Source organism: Lolium perenne, chromosome 5 (assembly GCF_019359855.2).
Source record: "Lolium perenne isolate Kyuss_39 chromosome 5, Kyuss_2.0, whole genome shotgun sequence".
NCBI classification, from domain to species: Eukaryota; Viridiplantae; Streptophyta; class Magnoliopsida; order Poales; family Poaceae; genus Lolium; species Lolium perenne.
In genome coordinates this window covers 74,438,084-74,457,572 of record NC_067248.2, presented here as the reverse complement: position 1 = coordinate 74,457,572, position 19,489 = coordinate 74,438,084, and the positions used below count along the sequence as shown (strand labels likewise).

The window sequence follows — 19,489 nt, the reverse complement described above, 5'->3', positions numbered from 1 at the left end:
GCGTGGAAGTGAATACTCCTTTTTTTTGTGAATCGGAAGTGAATACTCCAACTATATGTAATTGTAACCCCTCCATCTGATTTATATAAAACTATGTGCACTTCCAGATCATTTCTCCTGTTTTTTAGATGTCCTTTCACTTACTATAAAAAACAAAGAAGCACTGCTGCTTTGATTCAAAGGAATGTGGAGAGTGTAGAAATAGGAAAGGTGTAGGATTGAAATTTTCCCATAGGAATCAAATCCAACATAATTCCTATGTCAATCCTATGAATCAAAGAAGCCCTAAGTGGTTACCGGTGCTTAATGCACAGTTCCAAAAAGTTCATCCCGCAGTCCAAATAACTAATAATCGAGATGATGTCAATTTTTGTGTATGTAGTTGTGCCTATTACCATCACAAATATAGTCTCAAATAGTATGATGGTGGAGATACACATTTTTTAACTACCATGATTTTCGGTAAATGCTTAGTCAATTTTGACATAATTTGACTTTCTAAAAATAATATAAGCTAAGCTTTGAGATGGAGGTACGTTTTCCTCGTCTTAAGCAAAATCCCTTCCCATCCCCTTAAATAGAGTACTCCAGCCTCGAGGCTAGGAGATAAGAGAGGCCATCGATAGGCCACATACTCCTCGCGCGCTCGCAATGCTGGAAACTGTCACCGTTACCACGAAGATGGACTCCACCGTGCTTCACTGCATTTTCTGCTCCCAGCCCCTCAAGCCCCCCGTCTTCAAGGTCGATCCCTTTCCCTCCCACACTCCATTGATGTTTCTTTTGTGGGTTCACTACTGCAAAAATGGCAATCCACGAACTTTGATTTGTGCAGTGCAAGGGTAATCATTTGGCCTGCGGCCGCTGCCTCAGCGAGCTTCCGGGAACCGGTGCCATAGGTGCGTGGAACCCGCGGCGGATTCGAGCACGACCCGGCAATGGACGCCGTCGTATCAGCGGCGACGGTTGAGTGCCCCCACAGCAGCTGCGGGAGCTTGGTGGCCTACCACCAGGTCCACGACCACAAGATTGCATGCCCGCACGCCCCTTGCGCTTGCACGGAGCCCGGCTGCGACTTCGCCGCCCCGCCAACAGCGCTCGTCGCCCACTTTGCAGCGGCCCACTCGATCCAAGTGCACAAGCTCCCGCCGTACAACACGACCAAAGTGTTCGAGGTGCTGGTGCCGGTGCCGGGTTCGCCGTGCCTGCGGATCATCGCCGAAGGAGGGACGGCGCCGTGTTCGTCCTGATCATCGGCGTGCTCGGTTCGACCGACCACCATCGTGTCTACCGTGTGCGTTAGGGCGGCCGCGTGCGTGTGGCCTCTGTACACGGCAAAGATGTGGGCGAATGGGCCGCGTCGTGCTCGTTGGCGCACTCGAGGAGCAGGGCGGACACCGTGAATGTGTCATTGGAGGCGTCGAGCTGCGCCTTGCCGGGCGACGTCGCGTTTGATGAACTCACGTCGTTCCTCTCGGTACCGCCGCTGTACCAGGTGCTTGGTGGACCTTCCAAGCTGCTGCGTTTCTACATTCGCATCGAGAAGGAGAACAATTAATCCTCAAAATAAGTACTCCTTATATAGAAAGGGACTAACTGTTTTTCGTCCTGCTAATGCAACCTTGAGGTGACCGGGACAACTTTGTACAAAGCATCGTGCTCATATAAATATACGTACTCTACAAAATCATCAGCGGTGGAGTACCTCGTAGGTGCCATGTCCATGGATCGACAAGACAAGACACATACATAGGCGGGTCCTTTGGGAGATGGATATTACTCTTTGGATCGTGATAGGATGCCTACATACACCCTACTCGGCAGGTGACGATACCTTCCCAACAAAGGTATCCAGTCCCATCCATTGATTATATTTTATTATGGACGGAGAGCATTCTACTACGTAGAAGAGATGTCATGTCTTGGGGCAGAGGTTCGGCTTAATCATGGTTTAGATGACTCTAATGTAGATGTATCTAGACATATTGTAACTATAGATACTTCCATTTTAGCATCAAGTAATGTGGATCGGAGGGAGTAATACTATAGTACAATATACTCAGTATAAGGTTAACTTTGGCACACTGGGGACGCACATATTTGTTAGAAGTACACACATGCAAGACGAGCACAGAGTAAAATAATTACTATTTACTTATGGGCAACCAAAAGCTTGTACGTGTCCACTCTATATATGGGCATGGACTACACTTATTGCTTGTGGACGAGGATAGCTGTTGTGGACAACACAGTGGATGCTGTTAGAGTGAAACGGCACACTTATTATGGATCGTAGGGAGTATGCAAGATAAAAAAAGATCTACCATACATATTAGTATTATTATCATCAGTTATGTACTCATGACACTGGGAGCATACACACACGATCGTACATACTACGGTAATCTTGTACTACTTTTAAAACTACTTGCAAGATAAAATATCTTGTACTACTTATCACAGGGTGCATACACACACGATCGTATACATACTAGTCTGTACTACTTTTAACACTAGGCTATCCTTTTCAGTGGTCTTCCTCTTGACTTCCACAGCCTGTTCCATGTTGCTGTTCTTCTTCTTCTTCTTCTTCTTCTTCTTCTTCTTCTTCTTACTCCCGCTGTCCTGGAATTCCGCCAATTTTTGTTGACCCTTCTCAAAGTTCACTATTACTTTGTATACCTCATATGTTGCGTATGCGTCGATGCTTGCATACAGGATATGCTTCATGGACAAGGGCACCTGCTTCCACAGCTTGTGTTCCTCTTTCGTAAGTTTTTTCATGATAGATTTGTACTGGCTGTCTATAATGGCCGCAGCATAGTCAGCCAACGAATCCTTATTGTTACTAGTGGAATCGGCAGGCTTCCACCTTTTCTGGATGTCCACGAAGTTCGCCACTGAGAGGTTGCAACGCCCAAGCCTGGTAATGTCGTTGCCGATGTCAACACCTGCAAATGTTATGTCAGGCCTGCCAAGAAAGTCGGCGAGTTTGGGGCAGGGCTGGTCGGCCGAGGAAATCTGAGTACGGAGGCGATCTGTGCCCATGCACAAGCGTATGAGGGCAGCCATCTGTTCAGGCCCATAGGTGTACTCTACGTCTAGGCCAACAATTTTGTACGAGTCTTCTTTCTCCAGTATCAACTCGATTTTGTTGATGTGTTCCTCCACCTTAGACGCCATATTGGTATAGTTCGCCGTAATGGTGGTTGTTCCATGAGCGAGGAAAGTGTGTCCTTGGTAGAACGCTTCCATGGAGGGTAGCGAGAGAGGGCACGAGGCGAGAGTGTCGGGAGAAGACGAAATGAGGAAGACGAATGTTAACCGCCACGCCAGGGCACGGAAACCGCCCGTCGCTAGATGCATGCATTTGGACGGTTTTGAAGATGACGGGCCATAGGGCACGAATGCGGTTTCCACTGTTAAAATAATAATAACCGCCCACGTACTTAATTAATTGTATGCTTATTTGTTTCTCGAGAGGAGCCTAGTTTTTCTACGAAACTCTGAAGATCTATTAAAAATCATCAACATTAGTACAAAGAGATTCAAAATTAATATTACCTTCGTCTAAAAGGAGGTGTCTTAGTTTTGTCTAATACGGATGTATAAAGACATATCTAAGTTGTAGAAATTACAAATATGTCTTCTTTGCACCACTTAGCTACCACTACAAAGTACAAACACTAACGCAAGGTAGATCAGCATCATGCAATGTAGACATTACAGTATTTTTGTACTCTTTGTACTTGTCTTCCCTGGTCTATGATTCAATATCTAGTATACTGTACTGCTTATACACCAGGGAGATTCAAAATACGAGTTGAGCGCCAAAACTCCCGCCTCCATACACATATTTCGGATTCCCTTTCGACCCTATTAGCAATGACGCAAAGGCAGACAAGTGAAGCCGGCGTTGGTTGGGGTCTCGTTCGTAATTTACACACCCCCTCTGATATATATAGTCTACCGCCTTCCATTCGTCTTCCCCATTTCCGCAAAAAATCTGTCGCAATACTCCAGGCCCATCATCTCTCACCTGCCGGACCACCGCACCGGAATATCCCAGCCGTACTTAGCCGGCATACCACCTCACCTACCTGAGGCCACCGACTCCCTCGTCCGCAGCACCAGATCCGCTTCACCAACGCCGCCGTGTCTTGCATCGGATCTGCTTCACCGGCGCTTCATCCGCAGCACCAGATCCGCTTCACCAACGCCGCCGTGCCTTTGCACTATCTGAGTTCACCGACTCCCTCGTCTGCCGTACCTGATCCGCTTCACCAACGACGCCGTGCACTGCACCGGATCTGCTTCACCGACTCCCTCGTTTCAGATCTGCTTCCCCGAACCCATCATCGACCGCCCCAGATCTGCTTCCTCGACGCCGACGCCCACCGCAACCGCAGCACCCCCGCCGTCGTCGACGTGACCCGCAAGGATGCCGAGTATGACTACGAAGCCGCCGTCGAGGTAACCAGACCCCCTCCCCCTACACGTTTTGGTGCATTACCATAGAAGGTTCAAGCATGTCTTGGTCAACTAGAATGTGTCCCATAGATCCAGCTCCGCCCCGCTCTCAATGCGCGTGGCGGATGGCGGGATCTGCGCATTTGCCCATGCCACTCCTCGAGCTCTCTGTCTTGATGTGCTTCACACACAGGGCTTATAATACTAGGAAGCTTGTGCCTCACATACACTTACACACAGGGCTACTACTACTAGGAAGCTTTATTGGATATCTCAGTGGTACAAAGCTTACTTACATGGGACGGGTGATACTCTATTTAAATTTTTGTACATGACCCTATAGATTGTTGCCATGTGCCAGAATCCAAACCCTATACCATACTTCTAGAATACTCTACAAACTCTAGATATTTCATACTACTCGTAAATATCTTACTCTAGAACATTCCCCATTCTACAGTTCTCTCTACATACCTTGGATACTTCATGACTAAGCTAGCTCCTTTACTAGCCAACCACATTGATAAGATTACTACTAACAATCCCCATAATCTTGTCATATAAACTATCTTTACTATTAAATTTAAAATAGGCCGCGGTGGTTGGTGATGGTACGTCAAACGTGTATACAACTCACCCCGAACATAAAAAGTAAGGTCAGCGTGACCGGCTCCATGAGAGTTCTTATCAGGATTAGTTAGGTCACGACCAAAATCCAATCCGTAGCACTAGGTAGCAAAATCAGCATCCCTTTCCTAATTCTAATCGGTAAGACAAGCATAGATCGGTCCAGCCACACATCTTTTTTGTTCGCTCCCCTTTTAATTCTCTAAGGAACCCTCTCCTTAACGAGCGTAGATTGATGGAGATGGTTTTGTACCGGTCAATCTTTATATCCTTTACGGCATAGTTACGTAAAAGATCGGCGGGTGATCCGTCCTTTCTCCTCTGCCGTAGTTCATCAACGCGTGTTCGGCAATCCCGGTTAGATCGACACAATCGGCAAAAAAGAAAAAGGCCAAAAGAGACCCATTGATTAGGCTCCTCTTGCCGTGCTACTTTAAATTTTCTAACTTTCCTTTCATTCGCAAACATACAGTGACAATCTATATGACTCTAGGTTTCTTTTCCTAATTTTTGCACGTGCATGCATTTTCCCTTTAAAATTCGTAGGACATACAAATCTCAACACTTATGCAACTAAAAATCCTTAAAAAAAACAAAGCTTTCATACCCTGCAGCTTTTAAGAGGTTAGTCACAAGAATCAACCACATGTTTTGGAGCGCAGTGACATTCTCCCTAAAAAAACATGTTTCATGCGTGGGTGTTTCATTAATAAAGAGAAATATCTGTTCAGTTGGGGCCACGTATCGACGTGTGTTCTCGACAAATCAGTTTCTCAGACAAAGTATCTTGAAGGTGTTCATAGAGATTGCATGTGCATTTGTGCGTTCGTAGGAGCGAGTATGCATTTAGTGAGCATTTATATTGTACCGTGTTTTGTTAAAAAAGATGGTGTAAAATGGGCACCTTTTACGATATACTCTCTCCGTCCCAAAATGTAAGGCGTCTAAGGATTGGTCAAAACTCAAAAGTCAAACCTTACGAACTTTGACCAAATATTTTAAAAAATATTTACATTTTCAATATCAAATTGACATATTAAGAAATTATACTTTAGGGTGACTCTATTGATAATGATTTAGTATTGTAAATATTTATATTTTTTGTGTGTAAACTTGGTCAAACTTTAAAAACATTGACTTTTAACTAATCCTTAGACGCCTTATTTTTGGCACGGAGGGAGTATCATTCAATAAATACTATGAATTATTCGATCGTCTGTTCAAACATGTTAATTAGATCGGTCGATTGATCAACTCGGATCGGTCGATCGAGCATCAGAGTTGTCTCAGTGATGACAAAAAATAAGCACATTGTATGATACTGACGTACCACAGATTCTAAAGAAAAATGAGAACCATGTGGCCACACATCCTGGACATAGACATTGCGATTATATTCCATTTATTCTATATTTGGAGGGAGCCATCTTTCGTTATTAACCCGTTGCAACACACGGGTATTATGCTAGTATCCCCTAATCCAGATCACATGGACCATGCACTTCATCTTGTGATGGCATCACACCGACTCACGTCAAGCAACGACGCCGCACCTTGCTTGTTAGCCTGACACCGACTTCATTTTAGATATCATGTAGTACATGTCAAGTACCAAATCACTGAGAACCAACCTGTGGTTGGATGGTTAGGAGGGCAGTGGCACCCCCAGATTTAACGCTTTGGTGTCTCAAAAATGGAGGAATATTCTTACGTGGGACGCGGCGTTCCCGATGACATTGTGGTGCTAGTGGTGACTTCGTCAATCTCAATACCCGTCGGAACAGTTTCTTGGATGCAGTTTCCTGAAGGTGCTTGAAGGGGTAGTGTGTGTGCCTGAGTGATGAGTGTGTGTATGTACGTGTGAGCGTCTATGATTGTACTGTGTGTTGCAAAAAATAGTATTAATTTTGTCTTGTTCATACTAAGACTAGCAAAGCGTTCCCTGCTCTATAAACTCTCAAGAAACACCCCTATAGTATCCATCTAGTTCGTCCTAATGTTAGAACAGTAATTGCATGCTATGTAATTCATCTATTTTTGTTAGGAAACCTACATGTTTGTTTGCTTTTCTTATTCTCAGGTGACAGGTTGTGTGCTGGGACCATAGCCGCCGTCTGTTTTGTTCGTTGCAAAATGTTGTTTTATATTCCGCCATTCTGTGCTCTTCTGTGTTCACAAGGTTTTACATTATAATTTCCATCTGTTTTGTTGTAAACAATGACGGTAAATGCCAATTACTATTTCCTTTCTGCTATCCTTTTGCCATCATGTAGTACATGTGTGAACTCATTGCTCTGGTACATTTAAATTCTTCATTGTTTTTTTTCTTCAAGAGCTGCAACCCTAACTCTTTGCTGTAATTTCATGTTGCACTATCACATGGAACACAGCAAATCGTGGAGTGAATCACCCCTATAATCCAGTAAGTACCTTTCATTTTTGTATTGATATGCTTATCGTGCTGGAACCAGTTTGTGTTTAACACATTTACTCTCCATATAGATAGGATAACTGGTTTGAAATAAATCATGCTATTTGTATGACTGCACGTCTTCGTTCATTTTCCTGCTAGCTTCTCAAACTTGTTCTATTGCCTGTCTAATCTTTTTTTGTTTGATCGTGATTAAACCAATTTAATTGTTCTGCTTAACTTAAATGATCTGGCATTTTATTCTAGCCACATAATGTTTGATTGCTCATGCACTTCCTCATACTGTTATGTCTTCTGGATTTCTTCCATAATGATAAGAATGTTTTGCTTGGTGAATATGAGTCAGATGATGATTCAATTGGTTATTAGTCCTTGATTCATTGAGTTGGTGATGATTAAAACATATAAACCTTGCGACTATCTGGCATGCTTGTTGTGGGATATAATGAGCATATTTGTTTTTTGTAAGACTTTTTCGGATTTCACCGTTGATTAATCCAATGCCACCTTACGTAGTAGGAAATCCACCTTCAGTAGGTATCATAAATAAGATTTGTTGTTACTTTTTGGCTGACCCATCTTTTATTTTTAGGCACAAAATGGTTCATTTGTTTGTTTCTCCTTCCCTTATATTGCGCTCATGGGTTAAACATTGAAATAATATGTCAGTTTATATGAATCCCAGAATGGTTCTTTGTCTAATCTGTCTTAATTGGTCCTGCTCGTTTATATTTGGCACCAAATGGATATATTTCTCTTTTATCTGAGGCATTCCCATGGCTGGCTGATGATTAAAATAATGAAATTTAGGGAATGTCTGGCTACCACTTTTGTGGAACTTAAGGGATCTGAAGCACCCCTTCCAAGTGTCAATTTTAATAGACAGCTGTTATGCAGTTTCCTGGCTTATTTTATTAGGCACAGACTGTCTAGTTACTTGATTTATTTTGTTCATATTTGCCATCCGGTTGCTCTGCCTGTTGCATTGGGGTTGATAGCTTGCTTTGTTATATTATGCCTTGTGCTTTGTGAAAATCTGCCATCTGTTTTGATGCTTTGCAAAAATCTGTGACAACTAATAGTATGGTTGTTTTCTCAAATTGTATGGTTCTGTAACTTGCACTGTCTTGTTTTCAGCCCCTGAATAGAGCAAGGAAGGCAGATGGCAGGGCATGTACATCAAGTGTCCAGGTCTTTCCACAGCACAGCCGTGACAATGCCAATTCATCTGATTGTCAGATGATAGCTACTGTCCCAGCCATTCCAGCGCAAACAATCGCTGCCTTTGCACACGAATCACTTGATATAATTCAGCAGCAAAGAGATGAAATAGATTCAAATATCATCATAACAGTCAATGAGATACATGAATTGAAAAATAGGCAAGCTTGGATTGAGCAGATCCTTAATAATCTACTCTGCAGATCTAATGGAAAGCCAGCTGTTACTTGCACTCCGATGAATTCTACCTAACAGAAATGCAGTTTTGCCGATGATGCCATTTGTATGGCTTGTATCATTTGAGTTATTTCGACTTGTTGTATTTGAGAATTTTTGCTGTTATTGTAATCCTTGAGCATTTTTTCCTGTTATTGCTATAGTTTGCAATCATTGTAACAAATTTTCAATGTAATGATTATTTTATCTTGCACTCGGCCTTAAACAGAACTACTAGTATGGTCTCACAATTTTTTTATCATTATACTATGCAAGATTTAGCGGTTGCCCCAAATTCAGAGCATCTCCACCGGCGGCCCTGCCTGATAGCGATTTGGGGGCCGGCGTCGTTTTATGGCTCGCACCGGTGCGCTCCAAACGGCGCCGGCCATTTTTCGAGCCCAGTAGAATCTCCGGCATCCCCGAGAGGACGCGACGGTTCGCATCGACTGGCCACGACGCGGGAAGGTTGGTCGTCGGCGTTTAAATGGCCTCCCGCGCGGAAACCGAGGCAGCGACTGGCCACGCGGCGTCCAGTCGCCGTAAATGTGGGCAGTTGCCACCGCTAGATATATAGGACGTACGCCGTCCACCACCGCCGCTCCATTCTCTACTCTCCACATCAAGATGCCGCGCCGTCTGAAGACCACCTACTCGATGCTTGGCCCTCGCGGCCGCGCGCTGCCTCCACCACCACGGCGGCGCGGCGGAGCCGGAGCCGGAGGCTGCAGGCCGGCAGCGAGCACAGCTCCGACGAGGACGAGGACCCACGGTTCGAGTCCTGGCACGATGTCTTCGTAGCAGAAGCGGAAGCAGAGGCGGCGGATCGAGGAGTCAGCGCAGTCGGGCGAGCCGCCGCAGGCCCCCACCGACCCGGAGCAGGCGGCGATCCTCGCGTCGCTGAACGCACAACGATACCAGCGGTTGAGGGAGGAGGAGCGCGAGTTCGTCAACGACGCGAACCTCGAGCACGTCCTCGAGATATCGCGCCAGCGAGCGGTCACGGAGGAGGCGGGACGCCGCCTCAAGGAGGCGGAGCGACAGAAGCTCGCAGAGCTCAACGCTCATCGCCACCAGGACGAGTTCGCTCGCCAGCAGGCGAGGCGCGCCGAGATCGAAGCTTCTCGGGAAAGGCTGGAAGCGCGGGGACAGCGCCGCCGGCCGCCATGCTCCACCGCCAGATGCGCGAAGCAACGAAGGAGAAGCGGGCACGAAAGCAGGCGGCAATGGCTAAGAACAACGACGAGGCAGTGCCGTCGAGCGCCCCAACCGACGGCCCGTTGACCAGGATTAAGTTTAAGTTTAGTTATGTTTAAAGTCGAGCTACTTTGGTATAAATTTCGTATGATTTTGGGTTTTAAATGTCAATTTTAATTTTAAAATGGCTGCCGTTTGGGGCATTTGGTGTGGTGTGGGAGCAGCATCCCCAAATAGAGGATCATGGTAACGAGAAATTGTCAACGTGATGATGATTTGATGTTGCACTCGACCTTGAACATAGGTACTAGTACGGTCTCACAATTTTTTTAATCATTATACTTTGCAACATTTAGCGCGGATGCGCCAAATTCAGAGATAGATCATGATCATGGTAACAAATTTTCAACGTGATGATGATTTGATGTTGCACTCGGGCTTGAACAGAAGTACTACTATCTTTGTCTCACAAATTCTTTATCATTATACTTTGCGAGATTTAGCGGATGCGCCAAATTGAGAGATAGATCATGATCATGGTAACACACTTTTAAATGTATTGATGTTTTTATTTTGCACTCGACCTTGAACATAAGTCCCGATGCGGTATCACAATTTTGTATCATTATAATTTGCAAGTTTTAGCGGATGCGCCCATTTTCAGAGGTAGATCATGATCATGGTAACAAATTTTAAACGTGATGATGATTTGATGTTGCACTCGACCATGAACAGAAGTACTACTACTGTCTCACAATTTCTTTATCATTATACTTTGCAAGTTTTAGCGGATGCGCCAAATTTAGAGATAGATCATGATCATGGTAACAAATTTTCCACGTGATGATGATTTGATGTTGCACTCGGGCTTGAACAGAAGTACTAGTACGGTCACTAATTTTTAGCATTATACTTTGCAACGAATGCACCAATTTCAGGTGCATGTCACCAGATCTGTGTCCGATGATGATCATGGTAGTAACCGATGTTCAACTTGATGATGATTTGATTTTACAGTCGGCCTTGAACAGAGGTACTAGTACGGTCTCACAATTTTTTATCATTATACTTGTACCTTAGCGAAATTCAAAATCTCATAGCGGCAAAACTTCCCGCCCACAAAATACAAAAATTTCACACGCTTCCAAATTCCCATTCTACCCCTGTGGAGATGATGACAAAGTCGGTTGGTGAGGGGTTTGCCCGTCATTTTTTCGATCACCACCTCCCTAGCACGGAAACCCTCCCAAAAAAAATACATTTCCTTGATCTCTCATACGAGACCACCCACCGGAACTTCTCAAGTCCCTCTCTCTACCACCTCCACGACCACCGCACCGGAACATCCCCGCCGGACTTCCCTGGCCTACCCGAGCCCTCGCGATCCTCGTCATCCGGCTGCACTGCCGGAGCCGCTTCATCGACGCCGTCATCAACCGGACCGGATCATCCCCGCCGAACCTCGAAACCATATGCTCATCCAGCAGTCTACCGCAGTCGCTTCAGCTGCGGTATCGTCCACCCCACCGGAGCCGCTTCGCCGGATCCGTCGTCCACCGCATCGGATCTTGCTCACCGACACCGCCGTGCATGAACCGGATCTGCTTCACCGGCGCAGTGCATGATCTAAACTCTTCTCTGTCGCTTTTCTATTGCTTGCACGCAAGTTCTTGTTTAATCTTGGGGGAAACTGTTTCTGCTAACGACGCGCCGTTACGTTAGGGCAGATGCGATGAGTTACCTAGAAGTGTTATGGCCGTCTCTCCAACAACAAGTAGCACAGGTAGCGTACTTCATCACCGGATCTATCAACCCCGGGAAGATCTGCTGTGACTCCCACAGTGCTTCTCCTAATGTAAGTCCCTTGTTTTAGCGCCATGTTCGGGGTTCGGATGCTTGTTTGTCCGAAGCTCTTTTAGTTCATTCCTAGCTATGACCGTAACACGTTGCTATTTTCTACTTCATTGCTAACTTTAAGCGATTGAACATTTTGGTTTGCATTCCCTGCTACGTAGATGTAGCCATCATAACTTCTATCTTGCTCGATCGTTGTTACAAAAATTATCGTAGGTATTATAGTAACATCCTGCTATTATTTAGTTCATGGCCAATTTTAAGTAATTGCACATGTTGGTTCGCATTCCCTGCTCTATAGCTTTTGGCATCGTAACTTCTATATTTGGTTTACATTCCCTGCACTGTAGATCTAGCCATCATAACTTTATCTTGCTCGATCGTTGTTACAAAAATTATGGCCTGCTACTATGTTGTTTGTGCCAATTTTTTACTCCATGAACATGTTGGCTTGCATTCCCTGTACTACGGTGATGCCATTGTTTTGTATCTAGTTCATTGTAAGCTAACAAAGTAAGGACTTAGTTTGGCATGCTATCACTCTGCTATCTAGCCAGTAGTACAAATAAACTTGTCATACTACTAGATAATAATTTTGCGTGCCATCATGTTCTTCAAAAGCTGCATTATTGACTTGTTTCTCTGACTTGGCATGACGCTCACATATGGAAAGCTGAACATATTGGTTTGCATTCCCTCTTATACAAGTTCACAGGTGATCCCACTATATTCATGTATCTGGTCCATCCTAAGCTCCAGCATTAACTATCCTCCATGTGTTGCTCATTACAAGTTTATATCCCGAAACATCTTGATTTGCATCCCCTTCACTATAAGTTCAGGAGTATTATTTAGTTCACGGCCAAAGTGAAGTAATTGCACTTGGCACATGTTGGTTCACATTCCCTCCTCTTTAGCTTTTGCCATCGTAACTTCTATTTTTGGTTTACATTCCTGCTTTCTGTAGATGTAGCCATCATAACTTCATCTTGCTCGGTCGTTGTTACAAAATTTATAGCTTTGCTACTATGTTGTTCATGCCAATTTTGTACTCCCCGAACATGTTGGTTTGCATGGGACTCGGCAGGTAGTAAGTCTATTTGTTTCATTCTAACATGCTCTGTTATATTGGCTGTTGGTATGCGGCATGCACTCTTTGTTTGCTTATTGTGCGCATTACAATGATCTTGTTATAACGACGAAATGATGAGTTCCAAATTCTTTGCCAAACAATATTGTAGTGTCTTTGCCTTTCCATTGTTGCTGTCTTAACTTGTAATGTCTTTGTTTCAGATATAGGTGCTGCATGGACAACTTAAAAGATTGCCGGATCGCTTCATTGTATTGCTAGGTTTAATTACCATTCAATTTCTCTGGGTTCTGTAATATTTTTTTCAATGCCTTGCAGCTGATGTAATATTTAGTTAGTTTTTATAGTTCTTTCGCGCATTTTTTCTTTGGTGCTTGTGGTAAGTGAGGCTATCCGACAGAAATCAATGCTGCGTAAATATTCTCAGTATCAAAATCACGAATTCCCATCCCTTAAACGGCCCAATTAAGCGAAATCACATATGTGCCTGCCCGCAAAATCCTAAAGCGCATATTATGCCGGCATATAAACAACAACTAAACGGGCTGGCCCACTTACTTCTTGGGCCAGCCCATTTGATTTACGGTGGACCCCACACACTAATTGGGCTGGCCCACTTGCTTTAAGGTGGACCCCACCAACTACTGGGCCGGCCCACTAATTAGTTGGGCCAGCCCATTTGCTTTTTGGTGGACCCCACATAATAAATGGGCCGGCCCTTTAATAGGAAGGTGGGACCCCCGTGGGGTTTTGGCCCGGCCCACTATCTTGTTGGGCCGGCCCACTTGCTATATGGTGGTCCCACATGGTAAATGGGCCGGCCCTTTAAGAGGAAAGTGGGACCCACCTGTGTTTTGGCCCGGCCCACTATCTTGTTGGGCTGGCCCACCTGCTATATTGTGGACCCCACATACTAATTGGGCCGGCCCTTTAACAGGAAAGTGGGACCCACCTGTGTTTTTTGGCCCGGCCCACTATCTTGCTGGGCCAGCCCACTTGCTATATGGTGGGCCCCACATACTAAATGGGCCGGCCCTTTAACAGGAAGATGGGTCCCACCTGTGTTTTTGGCCCGACCCACTATTTTGTTGGGCCGGCCCACTTGCTGTATGGTGGACCCCACAAACGAAATGGGCCGACCCTTTAACTGGAAAGTGGGACCCACCTGTGTTTTTGGCCCGGCCCACTAGCTTGTTGGGCCGGCCCATTTGCTATACGGTGGACCCCACACACTAAATGGGCCGGCCTTTTAACAGGAAAGTGGGACCCACCTGTGTTTTTGGCCCGGTCCACTTGCTTCTTGGGCCGGCCCAGTTGCTGTAAGGTGGACCCCACATGTTAAATGGGCCGGCCCATTTAAGTTTTGACCAGTCAACCTTAGAGGTTAGGCCCGGCCCACGTAACTAATGGACCAGCCCAGCTATATAGTTGACCGGTCAAACTATGTCATCTGGCCCGGCCCGCTTAAGACGTGGCAGGCCTCGTGTGGGCCTACCATCTACCACGGGGTTTCAGCCGGTTAACGCCGTTAATCGCGATTAACGGCGTCGCCACGTGTCGGTTGCATGACGTCAGCAGTCAACGGGCTCCCGAAAACACTTCCGCAACGGTCCGATTTTCCGTGGCGGAAGGGCGCCCAAGCGCGACGGACCGAAAAAATCGTCGTTGGACTTTGCCTGACGCAGTTTCCACAACGGAACCCATATCGTCGGGTTAGGCCCATAGGCGACGAAAAATACCCCTTAGCGGACGATTTTGAGACGTTGTCTATCAGAACTTTTCTTGTAGTGATTGACTTTCTTGTAACCTTCCTCCTGAGCAAGAGAAAGATCACCCTCAGGTTTTCCAAGAAGGGCGCTATCGCAGTTCAGGTTTTCAAATCAGAGAACTACCCTCGTGCGCCACCTCTTATAGTGTGAACCATCAAAGAGAGACGGCCTAGTAGCAGCGGCAATGCCACTTGAATTCATTTGCCTATAATCAGGTTTTTGGATTGTTGAATATATAAGAACATTATCATATAAACTAATCCGAACTAATATTTGACAAATCATGACTACAGAAATAGCAGATGAACAAATCATGCATATGAACAGAGTAGGTGAACAAATAGCATCTAGACAGGATAAACCTATCGCATCTACTCCAAATAGCAGAACTAGGAACTCTAGCAAGATCTGAAACGAAGAGGACAAAACCGTATACCGTCCAGCGTTGGCGGCAGTAGCAGCGGCGATGTTGGCGGCATCCTGGTTGTTGTCATTCATGTTGAGGTTGCCGAAGAGGTTGTCGATGTCCGGGAAGAAGTCTTCGTTCAGGAACTCGTCGTCGGACGACGTCGTGTTGCCAGTAGTCGCGCGTAAGCGCTTCCCAAAAACCTGATTGCCCCTCACCCGTACAGGTCTACGAGATGCAGGGTTCCGGAGGCCTACTGTCCCGCCGCTCGATGCATGCCGAAGGACGGGATGAGGAAGACGTAGGCGGCGGCGCAATGAACTGGAAAGAGGCGGTCGCATATGGTGTCTCGTGCAGGCTAGGGTTTGCCCACGCTTATATAGTGCGGTTCGGGAAGGTCGTGGGATGCAGCCCACATACACGTCCGTTAATGACTCGTAATTGATTACATAATTAATTTTCCAAATAGCAAAAAGATAAGCTTGGCTCGACGAGATTCCCGCAACCCGCGGCGCGGCGCGTCGCGTCGTGACGTGCGAGGCGGGCGGCGGAGGAGGAGGAGGAGGAGGAGTGCGCGAGGGCGCTCTCTTCTCACTCACTTACTAGGACTAGAACAACCCACCTTATATACACTCCAACCCTCTCCCAACTAGCAATGTGAGACTAAACTTTAGTCCCATCCCTTGCCATTCCCACATTGGCCAAGAGAATTTTAGAATTTGTATTGGGACATGGGCTAAGGCCCAAGGCAAAATTCCAGCACCAGCGATATATTTTCTTCTTTTCCCTGCTTTCTAGCCTATTTATATTGGTTCAATACATATGTCAGTAGCGGTATTTCCTGGACCTGGCCCGGACCGGGCCACCTTTTATCACCGGCGGACGTCCCTTCGCGTAGGCGGTAATTAGTGACCACCGGCGAGCCTTCCACGGCGTGCGCTGGCAGCAAATACCACCAGCATGCACCATTTTTGGTGCACCGGTGGTAACCCTGGACCTATATAGGCTTTTTTCTAGTAGCGAGACATTATGGGAAAGAAATTATTCATCCAGTGATGTCTTTTCCTTACGTTTTAGGCAAATAGGCTGTTTTGAACTCACGAGACAGGTGGAGATACTCTATGGCACTGGTGCATAGTTTCTACAAAAATACAGCTGAAGACAAAATATGTACCAGGAGATGTTTTAGTATTATACAGTCCGTTTGATCCAAACATGACTTCCCCCTCGCTACAGATTATTGCAGTGTGCAAAAAAGGCCTGCATACTCCCTTGACTTAATGGGGTACCGTACTACTACTGTTAATCTCCATCATCGCCTGATACAAAGCACGTACCCATGCATGGATACATTATTCTCCATTACCACCTGAATGCAAAAAACTACACCCAGATAGCACCTGCATTGCGGAGCAGCGGGACGAGGTTGCCGCTGAGGTGCAAGGACATGACCTTGTCGGTGGACCCCACGAGCCTACCGCCGATGAACACCGCTGGCACGGCGGGGTTGCGGCCCAGGAGCCTCGCCAGCGCCTTCTCCATCTCCTTCCCTCTCGGGTTCTCGTCCAGCTCCACCACCGTGGGGTTCACCCCGAGCTCGCGGAAGAGGCGCATCACCGTGTGGCACATGCAGCAGGAGCTCATGCTGAAGATCACTACCGCTCGCTGCCCTGCCAGCTTCGTTACCATGTCCATCGGAATATCGCTTGCTCTGAAAAATGTGCTTTGCTGAGAAAGCTTAGTAGGAGTGCTGCTTGTGTACAAGGCTTTGAGTTAGCTAGTGAGTTGTGCCTGCAGTTGGGTGTTGTGAGCTTGCTTATATAGGCATGGAAATGCGGAATGGTAAGATGAGATCACGCTGCAATCCGACCTGAAAAAGGCTATACGAAGGGGTCGGATAACGGCCAACGCTCGCTTCTGGCGACAACACATACGGGTCTAGTGTGGAGTAGTATCGAATATTTTGATGGTAATGGCGATGCAGCAACCTGATGCCGAAAGGGTCAATGTGTTGTGCCGATAAGGCCTGCAGGTCTTAGTCTTCGAAGTTCTCTTCTATCCTACTTCACAAGTCAGACGAGAGAGAGAGAGAGAGAGAGAGATGCTGCTGAGATCACGGTCTTTTTAGTAGACAAGGTTTTTGCATGCTGTAGAATATACGGGAAAGTACTAGTACCAGTACTTTAGGGATTCAGATGAAAATTCTTGTCAAAGCTCAGGAATGATTTTTATTTCAGAAACAATTCAACAACAACGGTTATGGTAAGAGTGATCCAAGATTATATAAAAATTATGTAGAAATCCAAAACAACTTTGAAGATACCAACATGCATGGAACAGTAGATATATACCCGCAAAAAAAAACATGGTACAGTAGTCAGAGTCAGAGATGACATGTGTTGGTGTTATCCACTAGTGGAAAACAGGCCTAATGTCGCGGGTCGTATGACCCTTTTGTCGCGGGCGGCCAGGCGCGACAAGGGAGGCGCGACAAAAGGTCCACCTTTTGTCGCGGGTCTCTTACGACCCGCGATATAAGGTCCACCACGTGGCAGCCGCGGGGCGCGCAGGGGACAGACCCTTTTGTCGCGGGTGGTAATGCTTTAGGGTTTGAGGGGTGCAGCACCCCCCCCCCCCCCCCCCCCCGCCACCTCATTTTTTCATTCGAAAATAAAAGTTGCATTGTACGCTACTAGAAGTGGTACACGTTCATTCATATAATCGATCAAACAAATATTGGAAGCAAAAGTCGATTCCCCTTTACATGTAGATTCCCCTTACATATATATATATACATTTAGCTCACGATCGACAAGCGGTACTAACGACCGTCTATTTGGAGGTAGAGCTTCTATTTGGACTAAACAAGCCTTTGTTGTTTAGTACTTCTTTAACCAAAAGTCCCGCCAGTTCCTCCGCAATTCCTAGTAGGTGTTCCTTTGGTTGGAGTGTGTCCCGCATGTAGTCGACCTATATAGGAAAATGAGATGAGTATGACTATATCAATGTTGATAACGAAATATTGACGAAAATAAATAAAGTTGTGAATGTTATTGCTTACGTTGAATTTATTATTGTTCTGCTTCTCAGTGGTTAACATGCGAATGGACTCGCAAACGTAGTATCCACATAGATTCGTCCCTTGTGGCTGCTGAGGGCACGGTACAGGAGTAAATGTTAGCTTCTCTGCCCAGGTACTCTGCTTATGATGGTTCTTGAAAGCTGTCCAAGCCCTGCCAAGCAAAAGAATGATTGAATGAGTGGATAATTAATTGATATCTCACAAAAGATATAGCGCGGCGATGAAGGAAATTACACTTGGAGCAACTTCTGTAAGTCGCGGAACCCGTCCACGGCTCTACTCAGTGGATCTCTTACTTCAACAATTCCCTTATCAACTTTAATGTCTAGTAGTATCCAGTGGAAGCTGCACATGTTATGTATATATGTCAGGAATTACACTTAACATCGAGTAAGAAAAAATCATTAATTGGATGTGCATAAAAGACCATTAAGACTCTCACTCGTAGTTGTAAGGAAACAATATTGAATCACAGAAATATTGCTCGCCCAAAAACCTGAGTAGGTTTCCCCCCGTTTCTTCGCGGTTATACTTTACCGTTTGAACATTTACTTTATCTGGGTCAACAAACCCAATATTGATAATATTGTGACTTTTGCATTCACTGATCTTCAGTCTGCATAAGAGAACACATAAGAAATAATGAGTATATGCATTGAAAACGAATATGAACTGAATGAAAATGAACTTATATGTAGTTAACAACTTACAAGCAATAGCAACTCATGAGAGATTTGTCGAGGGCATCTAAATTGAATAACTGCCAGAGTTCATTTATCTCAATATGGATCTCCTCCTTTCGGTAGTAATATTCACGTGGTATATGCGCCACGATGAACCTTATGTTCTCCTTGCATGCATCAAGGTACCACTGATGCAAATTCTGCATATGTGTTGGCAGTTTATGCAGCTGCTCTTTGCTGACCAAGTCGGCCCCGTAGACAAATTGAGGAACTATATCAGCAGTGGGTACTGCAGCATCTGCTGCAGACATCTATTCCTCCACGGTAACGTCACAGGCAGCCGCTAGCTTTGCAGCTTCTTCCATATCGAAACCACCCTGTTCCTGGTACAGCTTGGGAACATTAAACACTTTGAGTGCTGGGATCGATTGTTTGGGCTGATC

At 45.7% G+C, this 19,489-nt stretch overlaps 1 protein-coding gene across 1 annotated transcript; it reads right to left on the bottom strand.

The window, feature by feature from the left end:
* Positions 1-16,555: 16,555 nt before the first annotated feature.
* Positions 16,556-17,087, bottom strand: LOC127304713 (glutaredoxin-C1). Its single transcript, XM_051335317.2, has one exon. The coding sequence runs from the start codon at positions 16,974-16,976 to the stop codon at positions 16,665-16,667; it is 312 nt and encodes a 103-aa protein (XP_051191277.1). The 5' UTR covers positions 16,977-17,087; the 3' UTR covers positions 16,556-16,664.
* Positions 17,088-19,489: the final 2,402 nt, after the last annotated feature.